Genomic DNA, 22070 nt, shown 5'->3' with positions numbered 1-22070 from the left:
TATCACAGAAAACACTCCAAGGGGCGATTTTTGGACTGTGACTGCGACTGAAAAAACACGTACCGCGTGCCTCTCTGTGTTTTCCCCCTATATGTACAGCAGCATCAAACCAAAACTATCCAACATGTGATTTAATTGAGCGGATTTTACGCCTATTCGAAGTTCCCTGTTAAAATCCGTAAATATGCTTGAACCAAATGAGTCAGTGCTACGTTTAAAATATCAGACGACCAAACTAGACATCACCAATTCGCGCCTTGGAATCGTACGTATGACTTGGTTCACTTTTTTAACAATAAAAAAAATCCATTGTCATATCGACACTGCAGGCGAAACGGCGTGGGCGACAGACATTTTCCACGGCTGTCTTTTTTTTATTTAAAAGCTTTTTTAGTGCATCATCCACGGTCAAGGATGTACCTACGAACCGTTCTGAATCATCGCACCGATTGACGACCCGGGGGGGTTGGATGAATATCTCCGAAGGATCCTTGGGATTCCTCACTGATTCCAACCAGCAAACCGGTTTACCAATGGAAGAAAAACGTAACAAACGTTCCAAACCACACGTGTGTGAATTCTCCACCTATGACGATAAATATATACATATGTACATATACATACGAACCGGTCGTGATTCACGCTCATACCTAGAGATAGTCCCACATCGACCAATAATAGAATTCGAAACCCAGCCGATTAACCCCAAGTTGCTTTCTATGATGTATATATAATATTGTAAAATGTAATGATTTTGCCACGTTTCATTCAAGTTCGATGCCGTGCGTGAGAGAGTGCGACACGACGAGACCGGTTTTTTTTATACATAGTACATACGGGACAAAAACCGCTAGGATCCGTTTTTGTGCGTTTGCATTTGCTATTTTTTGCGAATTCTTTTTTATTACAAATTTATATCATATATATATACATATATTCATATATAATAGCGCTATTCTGTGTGTCTGCGATAACGCTCGTTGTATATAATAATGTCATTGCCAACGCTTCCTGCTGAGAGATTGTAAAAGGGAAAGGAAACGGACGTATCGCTATGTTTTATCGCACAGTTTTGAACGACACTGTAATTGTTTTTATTTTTTTTCTATTATTATTATGCTGAAAAACATGAAAAAATTGTCGTTGGTTGATAAAAATAATCTTGAGCACCATGATATTCACAAACACATCATTTCATACGGTTTACAATGATCAATGATCTTTTTTTTGCTCTCTTTCTTTCCACACTGTTGTACATATTTTGGGATTGCCCTTATGAGTATCCGTCTCTAAAATATAATGACTCAACTGAAAAAAAGAGACGAACTGCAGATACCTGCCAAACTTTTATCATATTTAAAGCTTTTAATATACGAATATTAGATGTTTCATTGAAAAAATACCAATTTTTAAGCATTTCTGCATTGACTAAAATTGATACTATCTGCAATTTTTCATACAAAAAAATACTAAAAATACACCTTGAAACAAACAATGAATCTCTGAAGATTTTTTTTCACTTTTACATTCAAATTTTTTATCCAATTTTAGCATTATATAAAAAAAAGTTAATAAATTCATCAATTAAAAAATTAGCCCAACGGATGAATTGTGTGTATATTATAAATTTATGTTTTTTTTTTCAATCATCCTGCAAGGTGTGTGTGTGTGATTCCATACAGATGTTTTGAAAGCGGTTAAATCATTTAAAAAATATCTATGAACAATTTTGCCGTATTTTTGTGCAATTGCATGCATAGTATATTGATGCAATATTAGGAAACTAAAAAATGATCCAATTCCACTTAGAAAAATACGAAAAAAATAATTAACTTCAATACTATATTAAAAGGTTGAAAACAACACACGATATCGACGAGTGACAATACTCCGATCTAAAAAAAAAATGAAATAAATTAAAAATATAAATTAACACGTGCTATCGGTCACCTTCTTATCGCAAATCAGCCCAAAATTTTCCACGTACTAAACATAGAAATTGTGCAACGCAATTTTTATAATGAGCTTACGGAGAGCGTTATAAATAAATGCGATCGATCGATCGTACGGCACACGTTACCTGACCATATCGAATCGTACACACGAGATAACTAGAAATTGCTGGAAAAAAAATGCAAACGATAGTTATCGCATTATATGTACATATATATATCATTATCGAAACATTTGTTTATTATGAACGAGAGATACACTCGAAACAGAAAATAACAGGTCGAGGTACGACCATCGTTACCTGTCGGCCGCGCGGATCAATTTCGAACTCGCCGACAATTAACCCGAATCTTCTCATCGTCGCTGACCCAGAATCCGAATCGTTCGTTCTGTTTGACATTTGGAAACCGCAGACGGCGCGTTATGAACGATCGATATTATTTTTATGTAAGATGGCTTTCGCTCGCTCGTTCGCGCACACACACACATATGCGATAAACATTCGCGCATTGATTTTCGATTCGGGGATGGCGACAGTTGGCAGCACTGCGAAACCGTTTTTGTGATTTTTGACAGACGTCAGTTTTGACGTAAGGAGGGATGGTGTGGTGTGGTGTGGTGTGGTGTGGTGTGGGGTGGGGTGAGGTGGGGTGACTCACAGTCGAGATGCTTCCGCTTGGGGCCGATCATCTCCTCGGTGGTGGCTTTGCAGACGGACTTGGCGAGACCCTGGCCGGCGATGCTGTGCCTCGCGGCCAGCAGCCGGTCGTTGATGGTCTGGCCCGCCATCTTCACACTCATGCCGCCTGACGGCCGCGCTGACCACTCGACGACCAGACGACCAGACGACCCGACTATCGGGCGACCGAACGACCGAGCGACCGGACGACAGAGAGACGCACGACCGAACCGACCGACAAACCGCCACACACTGACTGCCTCACTCTGTCTTCACCGTTCGCTCGTTCGCCGGCAACCCCACCCCTCCGCTCTTCCTCTTTCCTCTTTCCTCTTTCCACTTTGCACAACTGCCAATACGAACGCTTCGCCACACCCGCTATTCGCCACACCAACATTACCAATTCTTTGCAAATTTCTGACGTTGGCCAAATCGCGATAAAACAAAACGTGTAGATCTGCGTAAAAGTCTGACCACCATAGAAGTAGAATGCATAGAATGGTCATTGTTAACAAAAGTATCGTCTAAAAGCGAGCCATCGAAGAGAGAGACGGAAAGTCAGAAGATAGAGAGAGAAATGAAGTTTAGCAAACAATGAACAAACTCTTTTTGTGGCAACATTTTTGGAGGCTGAGAGCGATTCTATGCATTCTACTTCTATGCCGACCATACTAGGTGACAGTGCAATTCAGTGACTAGGGCTGCACCTAGGAGTTCGTCCGCCTGTGCGCAAACTACATAAATCGGCCACTCTTTAATTTTATCAGCATTTGTATAAATCATATTATTAATAAATATAAAAAAGAAGTGCATGCGAATATTGTGTGAGAAAAAAAGTGTTGAAAATTTTAATCACAATAAAAATTAATCAAAAAACACAAAAAATCAAAACGTTTTGTTCTGAACAATACTAAACGACGAGAGACTGAAGCTAGGGGTTCCAAAAAACCACCCAAAAGATTAAGCAAGTTTTCGGTTTTTTTACAAATAAAAAGCCCGTTGGCCGATTTTTACCGGTTTCAGAAAATTACGATTTTTTTATGTTTTAAATTTGTATATCGAAAAAAAAATGTAAATACATATGTATGTATACAAATTATATTATGCAAAAAAATAGTTTTTTATAAATTAAATTGAGTCATAAACATTATGAACTTTAATTAGATTATTATTATTACAACTATTACAAATAATACAATTTGCATTAAATATCACAGTAAAATGGCAGAACGTAAATACGTACAAATAATTAAATGATTTAAATAAGCTACTATCAAGAATATATTATTAAAAAAATAATGTCTTACCTCGAAAAAAAAACTATAATTATGGAATCGTGAATAGGTATTAAGAAAAATACTGAGATGAATTTGGTGCGCTCAAACGTTGTGTCCGAAAACATAATGAACTATGAAATATTTCCATCTTTCAAAGTTATTTGTACGCATTTGTTTTAGCTTTAAAATTCAAAAGCTTATCAAACCATTGCAAATTTCGAAAACGAATGCATTAGAAACGGCGTATCACAAATATTTTAAAATCATAATAAAAAGTAAGTATGTGGCCTCAAAATTTAAAGGGTTTCCAATTCCTTCGAAGAAAAATCAATTATATTCCGGAAATTCTAATGCATTTTGCCATAAAGCATTCGAGTTTACTAATACTTTTTTATCAATTACAAGATTTTGCGATAATAATGTTTTCTATACTTTTATACCTGAACTTGTGTGAGTCATTGAAACTACTTTCAATAATATTTTATTGATTTATGACCTGGTCTTCGTCCATTACTAAATCTCAAAGTAATCGCTAAGTGCTGTACCTTTTTTTTGTTGTTCAAAGAAATATACGCCTATTACCTAAGAGAGTTTACATATACACTTTTTTTTTTGATCTTTCATAATTGTTAGTTTTGAGGAAAAATACATTTCGCAGACGTCACTAAAATCTCGATCACGAAACATCTGGAACCCGAAAATTCCATCCATCGAGATTTTCCCACGCTAACTATTATACTAACGAGAACTCATTAGTGTGAATTTTTGTGGCAAAGATTGTCGTTTGTGCGAAATAATCCATTTACCGTAAATTACACTACCATAGCACATGGATGTAAATTATGTTTAATTTAGATTCAGCAGTTTTCTCGTGACCAGTTTTAGTGTGACGGGTGATCACGTGTGACCGATCTAGAGCGACCGGTTGTCCTGTGACCGGTTCAAATTTGACTAGTTTCAAATGTGACCGGTCACAGGACAACCGTTTTCACAATGGCAACATTGCTCATCATTGCGGGCAATACTGGATTTGAAGTTTATTTCAGTGTTTATTCACAAGTCGAATGAGAATTAGCTGTATTTAAAATGACTAGCTTTTGTGCTAACACTGTTGATAGATTTTGATTGATTACGTTTTTATCATTTTGATTGGAAATACATAGTATTTATCAAATATAAGAAAATGGCAAATCAAATCAAGAAACATTTAGCAACTCAGGTAATAAAATCATTTATTCAGTATTCAAACCTTTCTGCTATTGTATTAGTTTAAATATTAGTGGCATCATTCAAATAACCTAAAAATGCCATTTGACGTTTATCATGTGCATCTATTTGTCATTTTCAGCCTGCTGTTTTTATTTATTTATATATATATACATATATTAATAATATACATTGTGATTCGATGAAAATATATGACAAAAGTATTTTTATTTTTATTTACAGATATCGAAGCATCTTGAAAAAACTGTGCCATATTCTAATTTTATATTTCCCAAAAAAATTAAACCACAAGAATTCGTATTGCAACTGCCTATAGTTGACGCTGATATGGAAAATACAATGAATAATATTTCTAAAAAATTAGTAGGAGTAAAAGATATAAAAGTTGATAAATTTACATTGTGCTCTGTCGCAAGTTTCTTAATGGACACAGAATATTTCATTGAAAATGTAATTCAGGAGGCAATAAACCCTGTTAAAAACACTTCCCAACCTAAAAAGCTTATCGTTGAATATAGTTCGCCAAACATAGCAAAACCGTTCCACGTCGGACATTTGCGGTCTACGATTATTGGAAATTTTATTGGCAATATAAACGAATACTATGATGATAGTGTTATACGATTAAATTATCTAGGCGATTGGGGTACTCAATATGGACTTTTAAAGATGGGCTTGAAGCTGACTAATTTGTCAATAGAAGATCTTCATAACAAGCCCATCGAAAGTCTCTATCGTGCGTATGTAGCGGCGAATAAAATGGCGGAGACTGATGTATCTATTGCAATACAAGCTAAACAAATATTTAACCAACTTGAAAAAGGAGAGGTTGACGATAAAGAAGATTGGGAATTATATAGGAAATATACCGTAAATGAATTGAAAGAAGTGTACGAAAGAATAGGTATAACTTTTGATGAATATCACTGGGAGTCCACGTACAAGGCAAAAACTATAGAACCTATAATAAATGACTTGGAAGCGAAAGGAGTAATTAAATTAGACGCAGAAGGAAAAAAGGTAGCTATGGTAAGCGACAAGGAAGTAGTAGTTGTAAAGAGTGATGGCTCATCTTTATATTTAGGAAGAGACATTGCAGCGGCACTCGATAGGTCTTCAAAATATAATTTCGATAAAATGATATATGTAGTAGACGGCTCGCAGACAGGTCATTTTAACTCCTTACTCAGTATTCTCGAACAATCGGGTTCTCCGATTGCTTCTAAATGTCAGCACGTCAGATTTGGACGTATTATCGGAATGAGTACTAGAAAAGGTAATGCTGTATTTCTCAGAGATATTCTAGACGAAGCCAAAGAAAGAATGCTCAAAAAACAAATAGAATCACCTAGTGAGTCCGGTTCATAATATTTAGACTTATTGATCAGAGAAAGGTGCTTGTATGATAATAATATATTTATTATTTTCAGCCACAAAGATAGACACAACCGACGAGACCACATCTGATATTCTAGGAACGACTGCAGTTATAATAAACGACTTGAAACAGAAAAGACGGAAAAATTATAGCTTTCATTGGGATTCCGTACTGCAAAGTCAGGGAGACTGTGGGATAAGATTGCAATATAATCATTGTCGACTACATAACATAGAGAAAAATTGCAATGTTAATCTACCGTCGAAATGCATTCCCATATTATTACTAGAACCTGAAGCCTTGGAGGTCATTCATATGCTAGCCATTTTCGATGAAGTAATGGAGAAAGCTAGATCTGAATATGAGGCTTGTGTCTTAGTAGACTATCTATTCAAACTTACCCGCGTGTTGAATAGGGCAAACGACACTTTGCGGGTGAAAAACCAATCCCAAGGGATAGCAGAACAGCGATTGTTGCTGTTTCATTCAGCGAGATTAGTCATGAAGAGGGGATTGGAAGTTTTAGGTATTAAAGTGTTGAATGAAATGTAATAATATTATATGATTGATCGAATACCAAACGCCACAGTTTATTTTAGAAAGAAATTTTGAATATATCTGTTATATTAAAAAAATGTGTATTTTTTTGCTAGAGTTAAAGTTTAACATTTTTTAATGTTTCATTGGTCTTGGTTTATTCTTTATTTAGTATGAAGAAGAAGATTATAAAAAAAATATATATTTGAATCGAAAAAAAATGGATATCTAACGACAGCCAATCAGAAACGAATTACATACACAACGTCTTTGTTACATATATATGATTATACTAGTGGTTTTACCCGGCTTCGCTCGGTATTTGTAATATAAACCGCTTAAACATTGCTAATCTAATAGCAAAAATTCATTTGTATTTTTTTTATTAAATTTGTATCGAAAAAAATTAATATTTAATGACAGCCAATCAGAAATTAATTACACACGCACAACGAATTTTTTTTTTTATATATCTAGAACTAAGGAGAATAAGGATCCGGAACTGAAATAGGAAACGGGATCTGGAACTGGACAAGGAATCTGGATCCAGAGCTGAAAAATAAAAGCGGATCTGGAAATGAAAAGAGAATCCGAATCTGGAAATGAAAAAGGAATCCGGAACTGGAACTGAATAAGAAATCCGAAACTGAAAAAGAAATCTGGAACCGGAAATGATAAAGGCATTTGGAACCAGAAATGAAAAAGAAATCCGGAACCAGAACTGAAAAAGGAATCCGGAATGGGGATTGAAATCAGAATTGGGATCCGGAAATGAAATTGGATCGAATTCGGAACTGAATAAAGAATCTAAATTGAAAACTGAATCAAAATCGATATTGATATCACCGTCATAGAATTTTTTTTCGATAACTACAACCCAAACCTTACATACATAGCCTCTTTCGAAATTATCATATTACAGGCGGACCTCAACTTTCGCACACAATTGGTTCCTGAAAATGTGTGCGAAAGTTAAATGTTCGAAAGTTGAGGGATGTAAAAAAAAAAGCAAAAAATGTATGTATTAAATAAAAATTATTTATATATGTACATTAAAAAGTAAAGTAAATACATAAAATAAAAAGCAAAAAAGCAAAAGCAGAAAAACACGATAAAATAAAAAATAAAAACAAAAGAAAAATAATACGTAAATAAAATACTCAAATCCTATTCTTAGTTTTACATTCTGCAAAAGAAAAATAGTAAAAAAAATATCACAGCGACGCCCAAATGGAAGAGAGTAGATTAAGATTCCACACATACATCACATTCAAATTAAGAGAATAATGATGAGCGCAGGCTGCCAGATACATATGTTAAAATAACATCCGATAATCTACACTCACTTAGGTGGAAAAGATCGCATTCAGGCACGGCAAATTATAATCTCGTAATGAACTTGTCAAGAGTTAGTTGAATATGACATTTTTTTTTTCTTCGTAGAGAGTTCTGTAACAGACAGTACTCTTATGAATAGCCCTACGTACTTGAGATATTCGTTCTCCATTGGGATCACAGTCTTCCATAATGTTCAAAAACTTTTCGAGACGCGTAAAAGCTTCGTTCATATTTTTTATAGTTAAGGTATTAATGATTTCTTCTGGTTCTTCTTCCTCACTTTCAATATGTATATCATTCTCGTTCTCTTGCCGGTCCATTAGAAATTCATTGGTCATGGGTTCAGAATGAGATTCAATCATCTCATTAATATCTTCAATGTTAACATCTAGGTTAAGTTCGTTCATTAAGAGGACTATTTCAAGTGTGATAGTTTCTGGAGTTTCATCAAAATTTATATCACCCATCATTTGTGGGCATAGTTTTCTCCATGAACCTTTCATTGTTGACTCTTTTATTTCAGCCCACGCGTCTCCAATATTTTTTATTGCGTTCCATATGTTATAATTCCTCCAGAAATCTTTTAATGTGGGCCCACCTTCCATGTCAGTTGTCTTGATGGCCTGATTCATTATCGACCTCATATAATATCGTTTAAACGTAGCTATCACTGTTTGGTCCATGGGTTGTATGAGACACGTAGTATTGGGGGGAAGAAACACAACATTGATTTCTGGATATAAATTTTGTAGAGATTTTGGGTGTCCTGTAGCATTATCTAAGATTAATAATATTTGAAATGGTAAATTATTAACTTCACAATATTGCTTTACTGCTGGTACAAAATGTTAAGTGAACCAATCTTTAAATATTAAAGCAGTAACCCAGGCTTTTTTATTTGATTTCCAAATGACTGGAAACAATTTTTTATCTTTCCCTTTCAATGCTCTAGGATTTTCTGCTTGATAAATTAACATTGGCATCAATTTTAAATCACCAGCTAAATTTCCACCAAGAAGCAATCGGTTTTTAGAAGGTTTATGACCAGGGGCAACTGATTCTTCCTTTGATAAGAATGTACGATTAGGCATCTGCTTCCAAAATAAACCAGTCTCATCTACATTAAATATTTGACTAGAGGAATATTCACCATCTTCAATAATTTTGGACAATGAACAAAAAAAGTCTTTTGCAGCATCTTCATCCGCATCAGCTGATTCTCCAGTGAATTTAATATTGTGTAAAGAATATCTTGTTTTAAAATTTGAAAACCGGCCGTGACTTGCATGAAACACCGTGTTAGAATCTTCTTTTAGTCTATCCTTCCAATCTTTATGCAAACTAAGAGCTCTAGCTTGAATTATTGAAGTTTTTTGATTTTGGTCACTTATCCAATAAGACAAAGATTTCTCCATTTCATCCATCATTATGCCGTGCAGGATGTAACACTTTTCACAGTACGGGCTCGTTCATACGCATTTTATAGTGCGACAGGGAATGGAGGAGAGGGAAACAATTGCACGCAAACAAACATTTTTGCATTATCACCAAAAAAAAAAAAAAAAACGATTTTTGAAAAATGTGCGAAATAGCGAATTGTGCGAAAGTCGAATGTGCGAAAGTTGAGGTCCGCCTGTATATGTATTAGAAGATGTGTGCATAGACACTTTCAAATCATCGTATTTTAATAAATTTTGATAACAACATTAACAATGTAAGTCTCAATAAACAAAGTTGTTTCAAAGACTTGTTGATATTCTTATTGATAGTAAATTATGTTTTAAAAACCATTGCAATTGTATTGTTAGTATGTAATAACAATTACTTGGTTTCATTTGTGGTCTTGCGAGGCCTTTCATGAGTGCATCCAATGATTACTCTTTTTCATAGCCTTGTTCGTAGCAGATTGAAATATGCCCTTTGTTATATGGACACCTCTTTATCATATTCAGATGGATTTATTAGAAATTGTTCAGAAGCGGCTTCTACGTTTTTTATTTAACATAAAAGAATTTACCTAGAAAAATATTTCACACAAGATGACAGAATCGTGCATTTCAGAGTGGATGGTTTGTCTAATCGAAGAACAATTTCCGATCTGTTGTATAGATTGACATCTGTTTGGGAAGAAATAAACTTCAGAAATATTAGATGTATACAAAATGTATATATTGTATCTAGTACTTACTATTTTGGGATGAAAACAATAATCATTTTTACAAGCTTTATCCATATTAGCTTCATTACCTAATTCAATTTTTTTTATTCTCATGCTTGTTATTCTGTTTGCATGTCTAAATTTAATAAACAAATAAAATATAGATAGACTGTATACATGTATGTATGTATGTATTTTTGTATAAGATAATACAATTAAATGCGTCTTATACTGAGCTGTGAAGCTAGAGTCGGAGCATTTCAAGCAGGGTCATAAAAAATCAGCCAACTGACTCCTTTTTATTATTATTTTTTAAAATTAATATGTAGTATTACGGAATTCGTTGACTAGTCACCAATTTTATTGAAGTAAATCCAATAATAAATTGAAATTTAATCATTACTTTATAAAAATCATGAATTTAAATTACATTATAAATAAAAACTTTGAATTGCACATATTTCAATGTGTTCTGGCTAAATGTGTTTCCTTCATCTCATACTTATTTTTATTTAATAAAATTGGTTTGTTTGTGTATGAAATTCATACACATACTCTATGAACGTACTTACTTTTTATTCATACCTATGTATTTCATTACCAATAATTAATAAATTGGGTTATATGCAGTGGCGGCTCGTCCATACGCACTGCGGAACTGCAGCATCCCCAAGGAAATTGAGAAAAAATTTATATTATTATATACATAAATTTATGTATATTATATGAAAATATAAATATTATTTAAGCGTGTATTAAGCTCGCCCGCACGCCGATACATCCAATAATGATCATAAATTGCGGTACTAATATCAGAAATTGAGGCATCGTTTATGATTTTGTGCAGTACGGTTTTCGATAGGATATGCCGATTGGGCGAAGGAGGGGCGCGGGGGCAGCCAGAAGCTTGTTCCGTACTGCACTCCCAACAGTGCTATACACATTTCTTGTTGCGTTCGTGTGCGCGCGCGCGCTCGACACGCTCGTCACTTTTCATCATTTCTTCTGTACCTTTTGTCTTTCCTTCTACACCTCTTACACTTTCTACGTTTCTACACTTCGTTCTACACGTCACTTGAAGTATTTAAGATGGTATCAAAATCAAGAGAAGCTGAGCCAATGTTTACAAGAACTTAAATATTCTTCCGAAAATACTGATAAAACAATAACAGATTCTACCAATTTACTGAATACAATTTTTTATTTTAGTCAGAAATTTATTTTTATTTTAGTTCTATTTTAGTCACAAGTTAATGCCGCATGTAGCAATTATTTATAACCAAATGCAATCTAGTAATATCGATGCATTTTCAATTAAAGAAAACTTAAAAAGTTTTACTAATGTCATTATACAAATACGAGATTCTTATATATCATTATACAAATGCGAATAGAAGCCAAAAATATGTGATGCATATACATATATTATCGCACATATTATATAAGCCAAAAATATGTGCGATGTTATTATTAAGGATATAAAAGAAAGATATACTTTTTCTAATCAATTAAAAGCTGTGAAATTTTTTAATAAAGAAAATTTTAAAAAGTACTGAAAGAAAATGTCAATGGAAGATCTACTACTAATCGTTGAATCATATCCAATGCTAGATAAAGAAAAACTTCAAACTGAATTAGAAGTGTTTTACTCAAGGAAAGAAATGCATAGTATTAATGATTTATTAATATTTTTAAAACTTATTTTTGCAATCAATTTATGCAAAGTTCGTGTGGAAATAACAAAACTTATTCAAATTCTGTTTACAACTTTAACTACCTCTGAGCCAAAACGGTGTTTTTCATCAATAAATAGAATAAAGACATACATATATAAGAAACACAATGGTTCAAGAAAGATTGACGGCTTTGTCTATGCTGTCAATTGAAAAAAAATGATTATGAACATTGAAAAATTTAACGAAAAGGTGATAGACCTTTTTTCAAGGAAAAAAGACAAGAATCAATTTTTTAATGAAATAAAATACATATAATGTTTAATTTTGATAATTTCGTTGTTAATAGTAAAATATAATCCAAATAAACATTTTTTTTATTTTTAATCAACCGCAGCACCCCCAGATATCTTATGCACGAGCCGCCATTGGTTATATGTCAATTTTTATTAATTTCTTTAATTCCCTAAATTTTGATATTTTGAAAATCGCTATTATTTTTATTACTAATGATTTTATACTTTGGCAAGAAATGTCTATCTTACTAAAATCGTTCAAGTTGAAGTCGGACTCGGAAAATATTGAACCGACTTCAGCCCTGGTTTTATAGACTATCTTGGCATAGTTAAGTAATGTATGAGTGAAATTTTTATATTTTATATAAGTATATTTGAAAGTGGCATAAGTCCACTTTTCTTCATTTCGAGAAATATCTATCAAAACATTAAATATATTGTTTTTCGTTTAACAATTTTTAAAAATATTAGTGGCCCGTAATACGTTTAATCTTCTTTTCCGAGATTCTGGACATATCTGGACATATTAAGTCAAACAGAAAGTGTTTTAAGAAATGAAAATTCGACTTCCACCACTTTCAAATATAACGGCTCATTGTATATATATGTATATATATATATATATATATATATATATATATATATATATATATATATATATATATATATATATATATTATTTTTTTTTTTTTACCATTGTGACACATTAGGAATTCCTGTAATAAAAATAAATATTAAGAAGTTTCGTTATATTATCTTAGAAAGCATTGAACTCAATTATAAATAAAGTGCAATCAACAAAGTGCCCAGCGTTGCCGAAGCTGGTAGTAGAAGTAGTATGTATATCAGATTTGGTATTTCTAAATTAACACTGTTGATTAACATGGCTGCCTGCCAAATAAATATTTAATATTCTTTATTATAATGAGATTAATCCAATAATCAAGTAATAAATTTAAATTACATAGTGTGAAGGATGTTATGATGACATGTACATATGTACATGTGAAGGATTTTTATTATTATTTTAGTATAAATATTAAAAGATGAGTATAACTCCAACTAGTTTATTGTAACAAAGGCACATTTCAATATAAAAATAAATTTACAATCTAACAAATATTGTACTTATAATTTTAAATAAAATGGTGAACATAAAAATGGCTAAATATAGTGTTAACATAAATGGTACAACATCACTTGGCACTAAATAAAAGCTCTGGTGTATATAATTCTTCATTGCTATTATAATTATAATAATAAAAACAAAAATTGACACACTAGCACCACTCGGATTATTCACAATACATTTAGCTACCTCAATACAATATCAAAGTCTTCATTAAATGATGGAAAATATTGACTATCTTACCGCACATTGGTCTTTAATTCATTTGGTCAAGTTGAAAACGACTATATATATATATATAAACTACAATAGTACATATGTATATCTCACTAACTTCAGAGGAATAATCTTCTTTGCATTTGCATATTATCTAAAACTAACACTACAATATCTTATTGATTAACAATATGTACTTATTATCACATCTCGTACTGATTTTTCATCACAAAAAAACCTGTGAGCACCACGCATTTCAACTAAAATTACTTAAAATTTACAAGTATAATATATATTTAGTGTAAATACAACATTTTGAAAAAATTATTAATGGTAAAGATATTAATTAAATCTAAATGCAATATGTATGAAATATTTTTATAGATTGTATGTACATAGGTACTAAATAGAATCAATGTTCATACAAAACGGTTAAAATATTTTACATATATATTATCGATATCACAATATAAGCATAATTATATCATACTAATATAGATTGTATGCAATTTGGTGTTATTATATTTGGGCGTTTCAGCAATTCGAGGAATGTTCTGAATGATATTTGGCATTGTGCGAGAGCAACGTTTGCATCATCGCTTGTTGTACTTTAATAAGGTCTTTCAATTCTCTGATTTCGTTCGATAGAATTTCTATTCTCTCCGTTCCTTCGTCTACTTTTATTTGAAGAGCGCAAAGTCCAGTGTCGTACGAGTACTCATTGTTCACCGCTTTGTTATTGTTGTCGAATTTTTTAAAGGACTGTGTCACAGACGATCCCTTTGACGATATCGTATGCCCGTGATGTTTTCTCGTCTTTGCAATGTCAAAAGCTGCCATCATTATGTCTCTCGGTAGACGTTTTTCACCGGGGTTTAACGGCTTAACACTTAAAACTACCCTATAAGCCTGCGGAGAGACAAGCGCAGACCAATGAAGTAGTTTTAGCAAAAATTTAGGCAGATATGCATTGAAAAGCGCCAACTCCATGTACGATATCAATTTCGTCTGTCGTACCAGCTTTGATAATCCAGCAGTTTTCTTCAATCCTTGTATATCATGGACGGCAATACCCACGAGAAGATTCATCAAGACAACAGTGACGAACATGACAAATAGTATGTATGTGATTTGTGCCGAAATTTCTAGTAGGAATGGCGGATCTTTTCCGTCTGGAGGATTCTTCAGCACGTCCGTGTCCAATTCACCTATCATCATGGTCAGCACGGTGATGAAGCCGATGAATGGATTGGCGAACGACGGCGACGACGGGAATATGACGCAGAAGCTGACCGTGAATCCCATCAATATGCACGAATAAGCCATGAACAATTTGGCGAACTCCTTTTGAACTTTCTGATACATGGCTACGTACGATCCGAAAACGGGCAATTGTCCTATCATCAGCATGAGATTGGTCCATCCCGCCAGGACAGCGAAGGCCCCCACGTGATTCTGCCATGTGTGTGTGCTATTCGTGTACACGCACGATACCAAAAACACACTCACAATGACGAACCACTCTATTATATTCTCCAATTGGGTTAAATATTGTTTCACAGTAGAATATCCCGCTATGCCGTACACTTTTCGGAATATTTCGAAGAGGGTAATCGCAGCCAAGAACCACCACTGCATCTTGATGACGAACGGATTCTTCCGGAGCAAGTTGCCGAGGATAGACTGGGTCTGACACAGTTCCTCTATGACGGTTTCGTTGTCGGTGTGGTTGACACCCCCATTGCGGCTGTTGTTGTAGCAGTTGTGGGCTAGGGCGGTCAACACGTACAACGTCAGAAAAAGCACGAACATAAAACAGAAGAAAAGTCTCGCTATGTAATACTTGCGAATCTTCTCCCATTTTATGTGCAAGAAAGCTGAACAGAGCGGATGCAACAATATCTCCTTCTGACCTTCGTCGACGAATGTATTCAGATAGCTAATTTCGCGGGGGTGACAATGTTGCAATATATTCCTGAAATCCAATTCCAATTCCACTTCGCGATTTGCAGAGTCGTGCGTGTGATGTAACGTTATTGCGCCGTCTAATTTGTGAATGATCATCGCCATAGAAGCCGGGGTTTTCCTTGTTATCACATTTAAAGCCGAATTTCCTTTTTTAGATTTTGTGGTGACGTCAGCTCCGTGATAGATGAGAGTTTCGACGCAATGCGACAGACCGTCCAAAGAAGCCAAGTGCAACGGAGTGAAACCGTACTCATCTTTTTGATTGACATTAGCACCCCAACTGATCAGTGTCTCGATTATGTCAAACGCCGCTTCCGATTTTCCTATGGCGGCATGTAAAGGAGTGCGCTTATCGTAATCTTCTGCGTTGGGATCGGCGTTTCCGTTTCTCAATAAGGATTCCACACACTCGAGACTGGAGCACCTTGCGGCGAGATGTAAAGCGGTGAATCCTCTGTGATTTTTCAATTTAGCATCTGCGCCATTGCTCAACAACAAATCCACACATTCCACGTTGCCTTCGTCGGCGGCCAGATGCAAAGCTGTCGACTCCTTGTCCCTGATCCTGGTCCTGGCGTTCACGTCGGCGTCCTTGCTATTCAACAGTATCTCCAGACATCTCGTCATTCCTAAATCGGCAGCCAGGTGTATAGGATTAGCGCCGCTCGGTTCGATCGAATTCACGTCTATGTCCTCCGCAATGAAGATCTGCAAGCACTCAGCGGCGTTCGCTCTAACGGCGCAGTGCAGCATTGACTCCTCGCAATTAGTCCTCTTTGTGTTTATCGAAACTATAGCGCCGTTATTTATCAATAACTTAGCTATCTCGGGTTGATTTCCGAAAGCGGCACAGTGAAGCGGACTGAAGCATTTCGTCATCATATTAACATCAGAGCCTCTTGATATCAAGAAATTAGTACACGTCAAACAACCAACAAACGAGCTGATGTGTACCGCAGACATTCCACCAGTATCATGGAAGTGTATATCGGCACCAGCTCGCAGCATCGCCTCCAATAAATCCCACCGTTTATGAAAAACGGCCAAAAGGAAGCAGATGTTCTTTTCAATTCTCGGCGCATTCTCGAAGGTGGTAAAAGCCGCTTCGGCTGTAAAAGTCGCCGATGTCAAATCCTCCAGAAGAGAAGTACGGATGGAAGCTTGTCGAGCTTGCTCCATCAGAGCCTGTCGGATCGTGTCTGAGCAAACTTGAACGCTCAACTCTGTCGAAGGTTCTTCGTAGCTGTCGTACATGTTCGGAGCACTTTCAGCAGGTGGTGCAGGCCCGACTTCCATATATTCGTAACCACCAGATGATGGCATTTCATCGTCGAGGGCAGCTTCCGGATCGTTCCTCCAGCGAACGTTGGCAGAGCCTATTGTCTTATGCTTAGAATTAGCTAAAGGCAACTCTTCGGTGACGGCAGGGTTGGGAACCATCCCCGAATATACGCTGACAGCCCTCTTGATGCGACTGCGTCTCGAGGGCTTCGGCACAACCCCCGGCTCCTTATATCCAAAGTTGTCCATCTTGATAGCTCGTTTGATGCTTCCGAAAGGAAGTTTTTTCACTGCAAACAAACACAAAACAACATATGGAATTAAATTGAATATGACATTCAGTCGTTTTCAGCGTTAAATCTAACCTAATCTATTGGTACAATACAAATATCCGCGGCACTGCATCAGTGTCGTCCAGCGTGCACAATCGCCGTCCGTTCCTTTCATCTGCAAACACTCAAATGTCCTGCACGACGTGTCTTCCTGATGCGATCTTTTACTAGTACATATCAAGGCGGGCCACGTGACTTTGATTGTCCACTTAAGCCATTTTGCCTCTTATGATGCTGATCAATAGTCGCACATTGCCGACACGTAGCTCATTTCGGGGTGTACATACATATGGGTGTACGTACATAAAGCATCAAAAACAAAACTTAATTTTTAAAAGAAACTTACCATATCAATTATGAGGCATTTTGAATCATCTTCTGGGTACTCCAGACAGTGGTTCAGTTACTGTTGGGTTATGTATCACGTCTGGTATGCGGCATTGTTTGGGCTGTGTACCGGAGCTAGTTGGTCAATGGTGCAATAGTGTGACCCGGCGACCGGCTGCCGTCAGACTGCTGATGGAAAAGGTTCTGTGGTTCGCTGCTGCTGCTGATGATGACCTTGGCAGTTGCCAGAACAGTGGTGGCACGAGAACAGGTGTCATCAACACATGCAACAAACACGCCCGACATGTCATCCTGCAGAACTGCACTTTTGCCCTACATCGAAAAACTTGATTCAACCCTAGAATTATATTGCACATCGTTATATTTTAGAGACAAAAAATGCCGTTAATATATTTAAATGCATGCAAATTTAAATTTGAATGCTTGACTGACTGTAACCAGTTCTTAATTACGTGGATCGATTATTAAATGCATTTTGAATATGTAAAACGACTGCAAAAAGGCAATAAAACGTACTGTCAACATTTCATTGACCCGTTTCTTAAAACTGTGCAGTAAACAGGTGATTTATATTTATTATTATACCGAAGTACCAATGAATGAATTTAAAACTAGTAAAATGCATCTATCTATCAATTTTTTTTATCCCTTATGCAAATATAAAACGTTGAATTTGTTTCAGTTTATAAACGGTCAATTGTGAATGACTTTTTGCGCTTTTCCGGAAGTTTAATACTTCTTATTACTATGTAGACTGATCCAGTCCTCATTAGATATTACTTTTTAATAGATACCATATTCTAATATTTGATTATTCTACATACATATTACATATACATATGTAGTTCTGTAAAGTAATTTATTATAATTGAATTATAAAGAAAAGCAACTTTAATAATATGAAAACAAAAGTACAAAAAAATTAATTATTTGGCCATTTGTATTCATTTGTTGGGAATTTTCCTCAGAATTTGATTGAATTTGTACAATTTTTGTATATAGGAGAATGAAACAGAACATATCAGAGAGAGATACTATGTATTTCATTTCGTCTGATAATGATGTGAATTCCGGATCTATTTTTTGTTTTTCCCCAAATACTTACAGCCTTGATATTTTTATCATAGTTCTTAAGTATGTCTTTACATCACCAAGTTGATTTATGAAAATAGTCTCGAGATGATATTTTATTATGACAAAAATATTACATCTCACCACTTGTGACACCTGATTTAATCTGAGCTTAATCTATTTGTAATGTTTTTATTTATGCTATTGCATTTTACTTAATTATGCGCATTCTACGGGAAAAATGTTAGAGCAAAACGATTGCAGCATTACCAGGTATTTAAGTTGGTATTCAACATTGCGATTGTTTTTATGATCGTTATTAAATTCCTGATATTTGCTCTAGTATTAAAATAGCAAATATGTTTATTTTTGAAGTCACTAAATTTGACTTATATATACTTCTCCTGTGAAACAAATAAAAATTAAATTCACGTGCTTGGATAAAATATTAACATTCATCGAGCCAATATTAAATCAGCACGTCTAAAATTACGAAGAGTAAAATTCTCACATATGAAAATAAATGACGTCAAAATTAAAAGCGGCTTACGTCAAAAGCAAGACATCTGATTTGATTTAGACCATTAAATATTATTAGCAGAAATATGAAAAATGTTTAATATTGAAATGTGCGATGGACGCATTTAGCAATTGCGGAAAAATGTACTAAAACATATGTAGATACAATGCGGGTGCAAATTTTTGCACTTTTTATAATAATCGCATGCGGGTACAATTCGAGGATTGTGGTACGTTGACTTAAACTATAATACGACTCGCGGAAAGATTTTTCCGCGCAATAAACCAATAGATTAATCCGATTAATCATCATCTAATCTCAGAGATATCAAACACACTAATAGAGTATCGACAGTATTTTAGCATGAGAGTAGAATTTCAAACGAAAAAACTCCATGGGGGAGTGATGATGAGGTCGAAGACGACGCGACGTAGCTAGCATTTGTACGAGCGTCGCCAGCTGAACCGGCTCACTCATCAAAATATTAAGGCATAACGCTCGATCGGCAATCAGTGTCGAAAGAAAATGCAATTTAGCAGGACGCTCGGTATAAATAGACGAGAATAATGTCACAGCGGTACGTGTGCGACTGGCATCTGAACATGGGTCAACTGGGACCTGGACCTAGACTGGAATTGAACTATAGCACTTTGCTAAATTAAAACACTGTGATTTGAAGCACACTATTAGAACAAATTACCTCAAAAGTAACACTTACTCATACCACACCTCATGCCAGAAAAGAAGTAATGATAATAATTATAATGTAATTAGTAGTCACATTTAAATAGCCACATTGGTCATTCACATACGTTTTCATAATACAAATTCTGATTGTTAATTACACAACTGATATGGTAACCAAGTAAACAACTTTTATTAACTCTCGCTGATGGTTCAAAGACTCTTTTGAGGGTGGGTCGATTCAAATATGGAATTGTCATATGAAACCCGCATGTCTCCAAAATTTCAAGGCAATTTGGTCAAAAATTAATGGATGCGGTACATTTAAAAAAAAGTAACCCTGCTCCTTAGAACGAATCATTCGCGCATTATAATAAAAGAAATTGCGCATTTCATAAATATATTTCTGTTAATTAAAAAATATTACATTGAGCAATATTTTATTTGTAGTATGAAGTAAAAAATATGTTTCGATCATTTAACTATTAAAAAGTGCGCAGTTAAGAGGGCTGGACGCCAGCGCCTTGTCCATACAAACGTATTAGACTTCTCCCTTCCTCAATTATGGCACTAGTGAAATTATTTTTTAATATGATATTTATATCCACCATAGGCATGTTTCATTTTTTTTATTTTTTTGATTAATCAAAAATTCAAAAATCAATTAACCAAAAAAAAAAATAAAAAAAATAGAAACATCCCTATGGTGGATATCCTCAGCATATTAAAAAATAATTGCTCTAGTGCCATAATTGAGGAAGGGAGAAGTCTAATACGTTTGTATGCACAAGGCGCTGGGGTCCAGCCCTATTATAGGTAGAATCGAAAAACTCCCATGATTTGAACTACAACAAATCTGCAGGATAATTCACAAATTATTAACTCGCAAGTTATTAAGACCTATCATACAGAGTGGGCCAACTTGAACGGTTGCCGGTTGAGACGTTACCGATCCTGTATGCGAGATCTTTAATGCTCAGCATTAATGCGCATTTCATTCATTTTTGGTTGCTTTATATATTTGCTGTTGTAGTAGCTTATCAAATGCCCGCATTTGGTATTAAAATTCTGATAAAATTAAAACAGTAGATTTTGTAATTTTTCAAATGATTCAAGTATTTTTTATTTATTCATTAAGATTTTAGTATTATTGCTTATTTTATTTTTTTAAATGTACAAATACTATATATCAAAGAAACATAAGACTTTTTAATGTGTTCTTTTATTTTATAATCTAACTATCTGAACCCGGCATGCGTTGCAATGCCACAATAACGCATGCAATTCCTCGTTCCCGTTCCCGTTTTTCCCGTTCCCGAATTAAAGTCGTGGTAATCTGACTTATCCAGCATTTAGAAGCGGAAAAACGCCGGCGGCGAACACATTTGAAATTATTCAATTGTTTGTTTATTTTACCCTTACAACGCAGGTGGCGACGCGAAAACATTTGAAATTATTACGTTACAATACCACTCATTCCCGTTTTTAGGCGAATTTTTTTTACAGAAACTATCGCGAACATACACACAATAACTGATGTAAGTTTCATCGAAATCGGTTGAATGGTATAGGAACGCATACGTGACACACAAACAGACAAACATTGATATTTATACATGTATGTATATATATATTATAATTTTTTTCTATTATTGTTTATTTTAATATATAAGAAATTATTTTTAAATTATAGATTTATATTTTTAAAAGGTTTTTATTAATTTACACAAATTTTATGAAATGCTTACGATAAATGCGCATTTGAATTGTCCCCAAAATTAATTGCAATAGATTTGAGCTCCACCAGCAGAAATGTCTAGTTAATTTAAACCATATAATAAAAAGTGGATTCGTTAGACAAATAGTGGAAAAAACAAATTGTTCCATCACAATGGCTATTACCTAATCTGACCAAAATGAGGTAAAATAGTTGTAAATAGTATTTTTGAGCACAAAATGATGGAAAACGTTAGCGAGAAAAACCGCAAACGGCAGCTGATTAGTA

At 34.6% G+C, this 22070-nt stretch overlaps 3 protein-coding genes across 31 annotated transcripts in view; 1 reads left to right on the top strand and 2 right to left on the bottom strand.

Annotated features, from left to right (window-relative positions):
• The window catches only part of lap (phosphatidylinositol-binding clathrin assembly protein lap), an 87777-nt gene extending 84768 nt beyond the window's left edge, over positions 1–3009 (bottom strand). For 16 of the 29 annotated variants that reach the window (XM_077438618.1, XM_077438622.1, XM_077438620.1 and 13 more), the window contains exon 1: positions 2613–2933. In XM_077438618.1, coding sequence (XP_077294744.1) covers positions 2613–2754 — 142 coding nt within the window. In that variant the 5' untranslated portion in view covers positions 2755–2933. Of the gene's footprint in view, positions 1–2612 lie in introns of all 29 variants that reach the window. The other 13 variants (XM_077438615.1, XM_077438616.1, XM_077438617.1 and 10 more) reach the window with 5 other exon arrangements.
• Positions 3010–4771: 1762 nt separating this feature from the next.
• On the top strand, positions 4772–7241 carry ArgRS-m (arginyl-tRNA synthetase, mitochondrial). The gene is made up of 3 exons (XM_077437367.1): positions 4772–5128; positions 5359–6487; positions 6567–7241. The coding sequence occupies exons 1-3, from the start codon at positions 5093–5095 to the stop codon at positions 7064–7066; spliced, it is 1665 nt and encodes a 554-aa protein (XP_077293493.1). The 5' UTR covers positions 4772–5092; the 3' UTR covers positions 7067–7241.
• A 6333-nt stretch (positions 7242–13574) lies between these two features.
• Positions 13575–17960, bottom strand: LOC143916506 (transient receptor potential channel pyrexia-like). Its single transcript, XM_077437642.1, has 2 exons — positions 17789–17960; positions 13575–17400 (listed from the first exon to the last, which is right to left on the bottom strand). The coding sequence occupies exon 2, from the start codon at positions 17357–17359 to the stop codon at positions 14396–14398; it is 2964 nt and encodes a 987-aa protein (XP_077293768.1). The 5' UTR covers positions 17360–17400; positions 17789–17960; the 3' UTR covers positions 13575–14395.
• Between the last annotated feature and the right edge of the window lie 4110 nt (positions 17961–22070).

This window comes from Arctopsyche grandis, chromosome 9, assembly GCF_051622035.1.
Source record: "Arctopsyche grandis isolate Sample6627 chromosome 9, ASM5162203v2, whole genome shotgun sequence".
Taxonomy (NCBI): Eukaryota; Metazoa; Arthropoda; class Insecta; order Trichoptera; family Hydropsychidae; genus Arctopsyche; species Arctopsyche grandis.
This window is presented reverse-complemented; position numbering and strand designations above follow the sequence as displayed.

Bases quoted from the DNA above. Each gene is read 5' to 3' on its own strand.
- ArgRS-m (XM_077437367.1), top strand. From the start codon at position 5,093: ATGGCAAATCAAATCAAGAAACATTTAGCAACTCAG. The intron at 5,129-5,358 runs GTAATAAAATCA...TTTTATTTACAG, and splicing joins AGAAACATTTAGCAACTCAG to ATATCGAAGCATCTTGAAAA. The intron at 6,488-6,566 runs GTGAGTCCGGTT...TATTATTTTCAG, and splicing joins AAAACAAATAGAATCACCTA to CCACAAAGATAGACACAACC.
- LOC143916506 (XM_077437642.1), bottom strand. From the start codon at position 17,359: ATGGACAACTTTGGATATAAGGAGCCGGGGGTTGTGCCGAAGCCCTCG.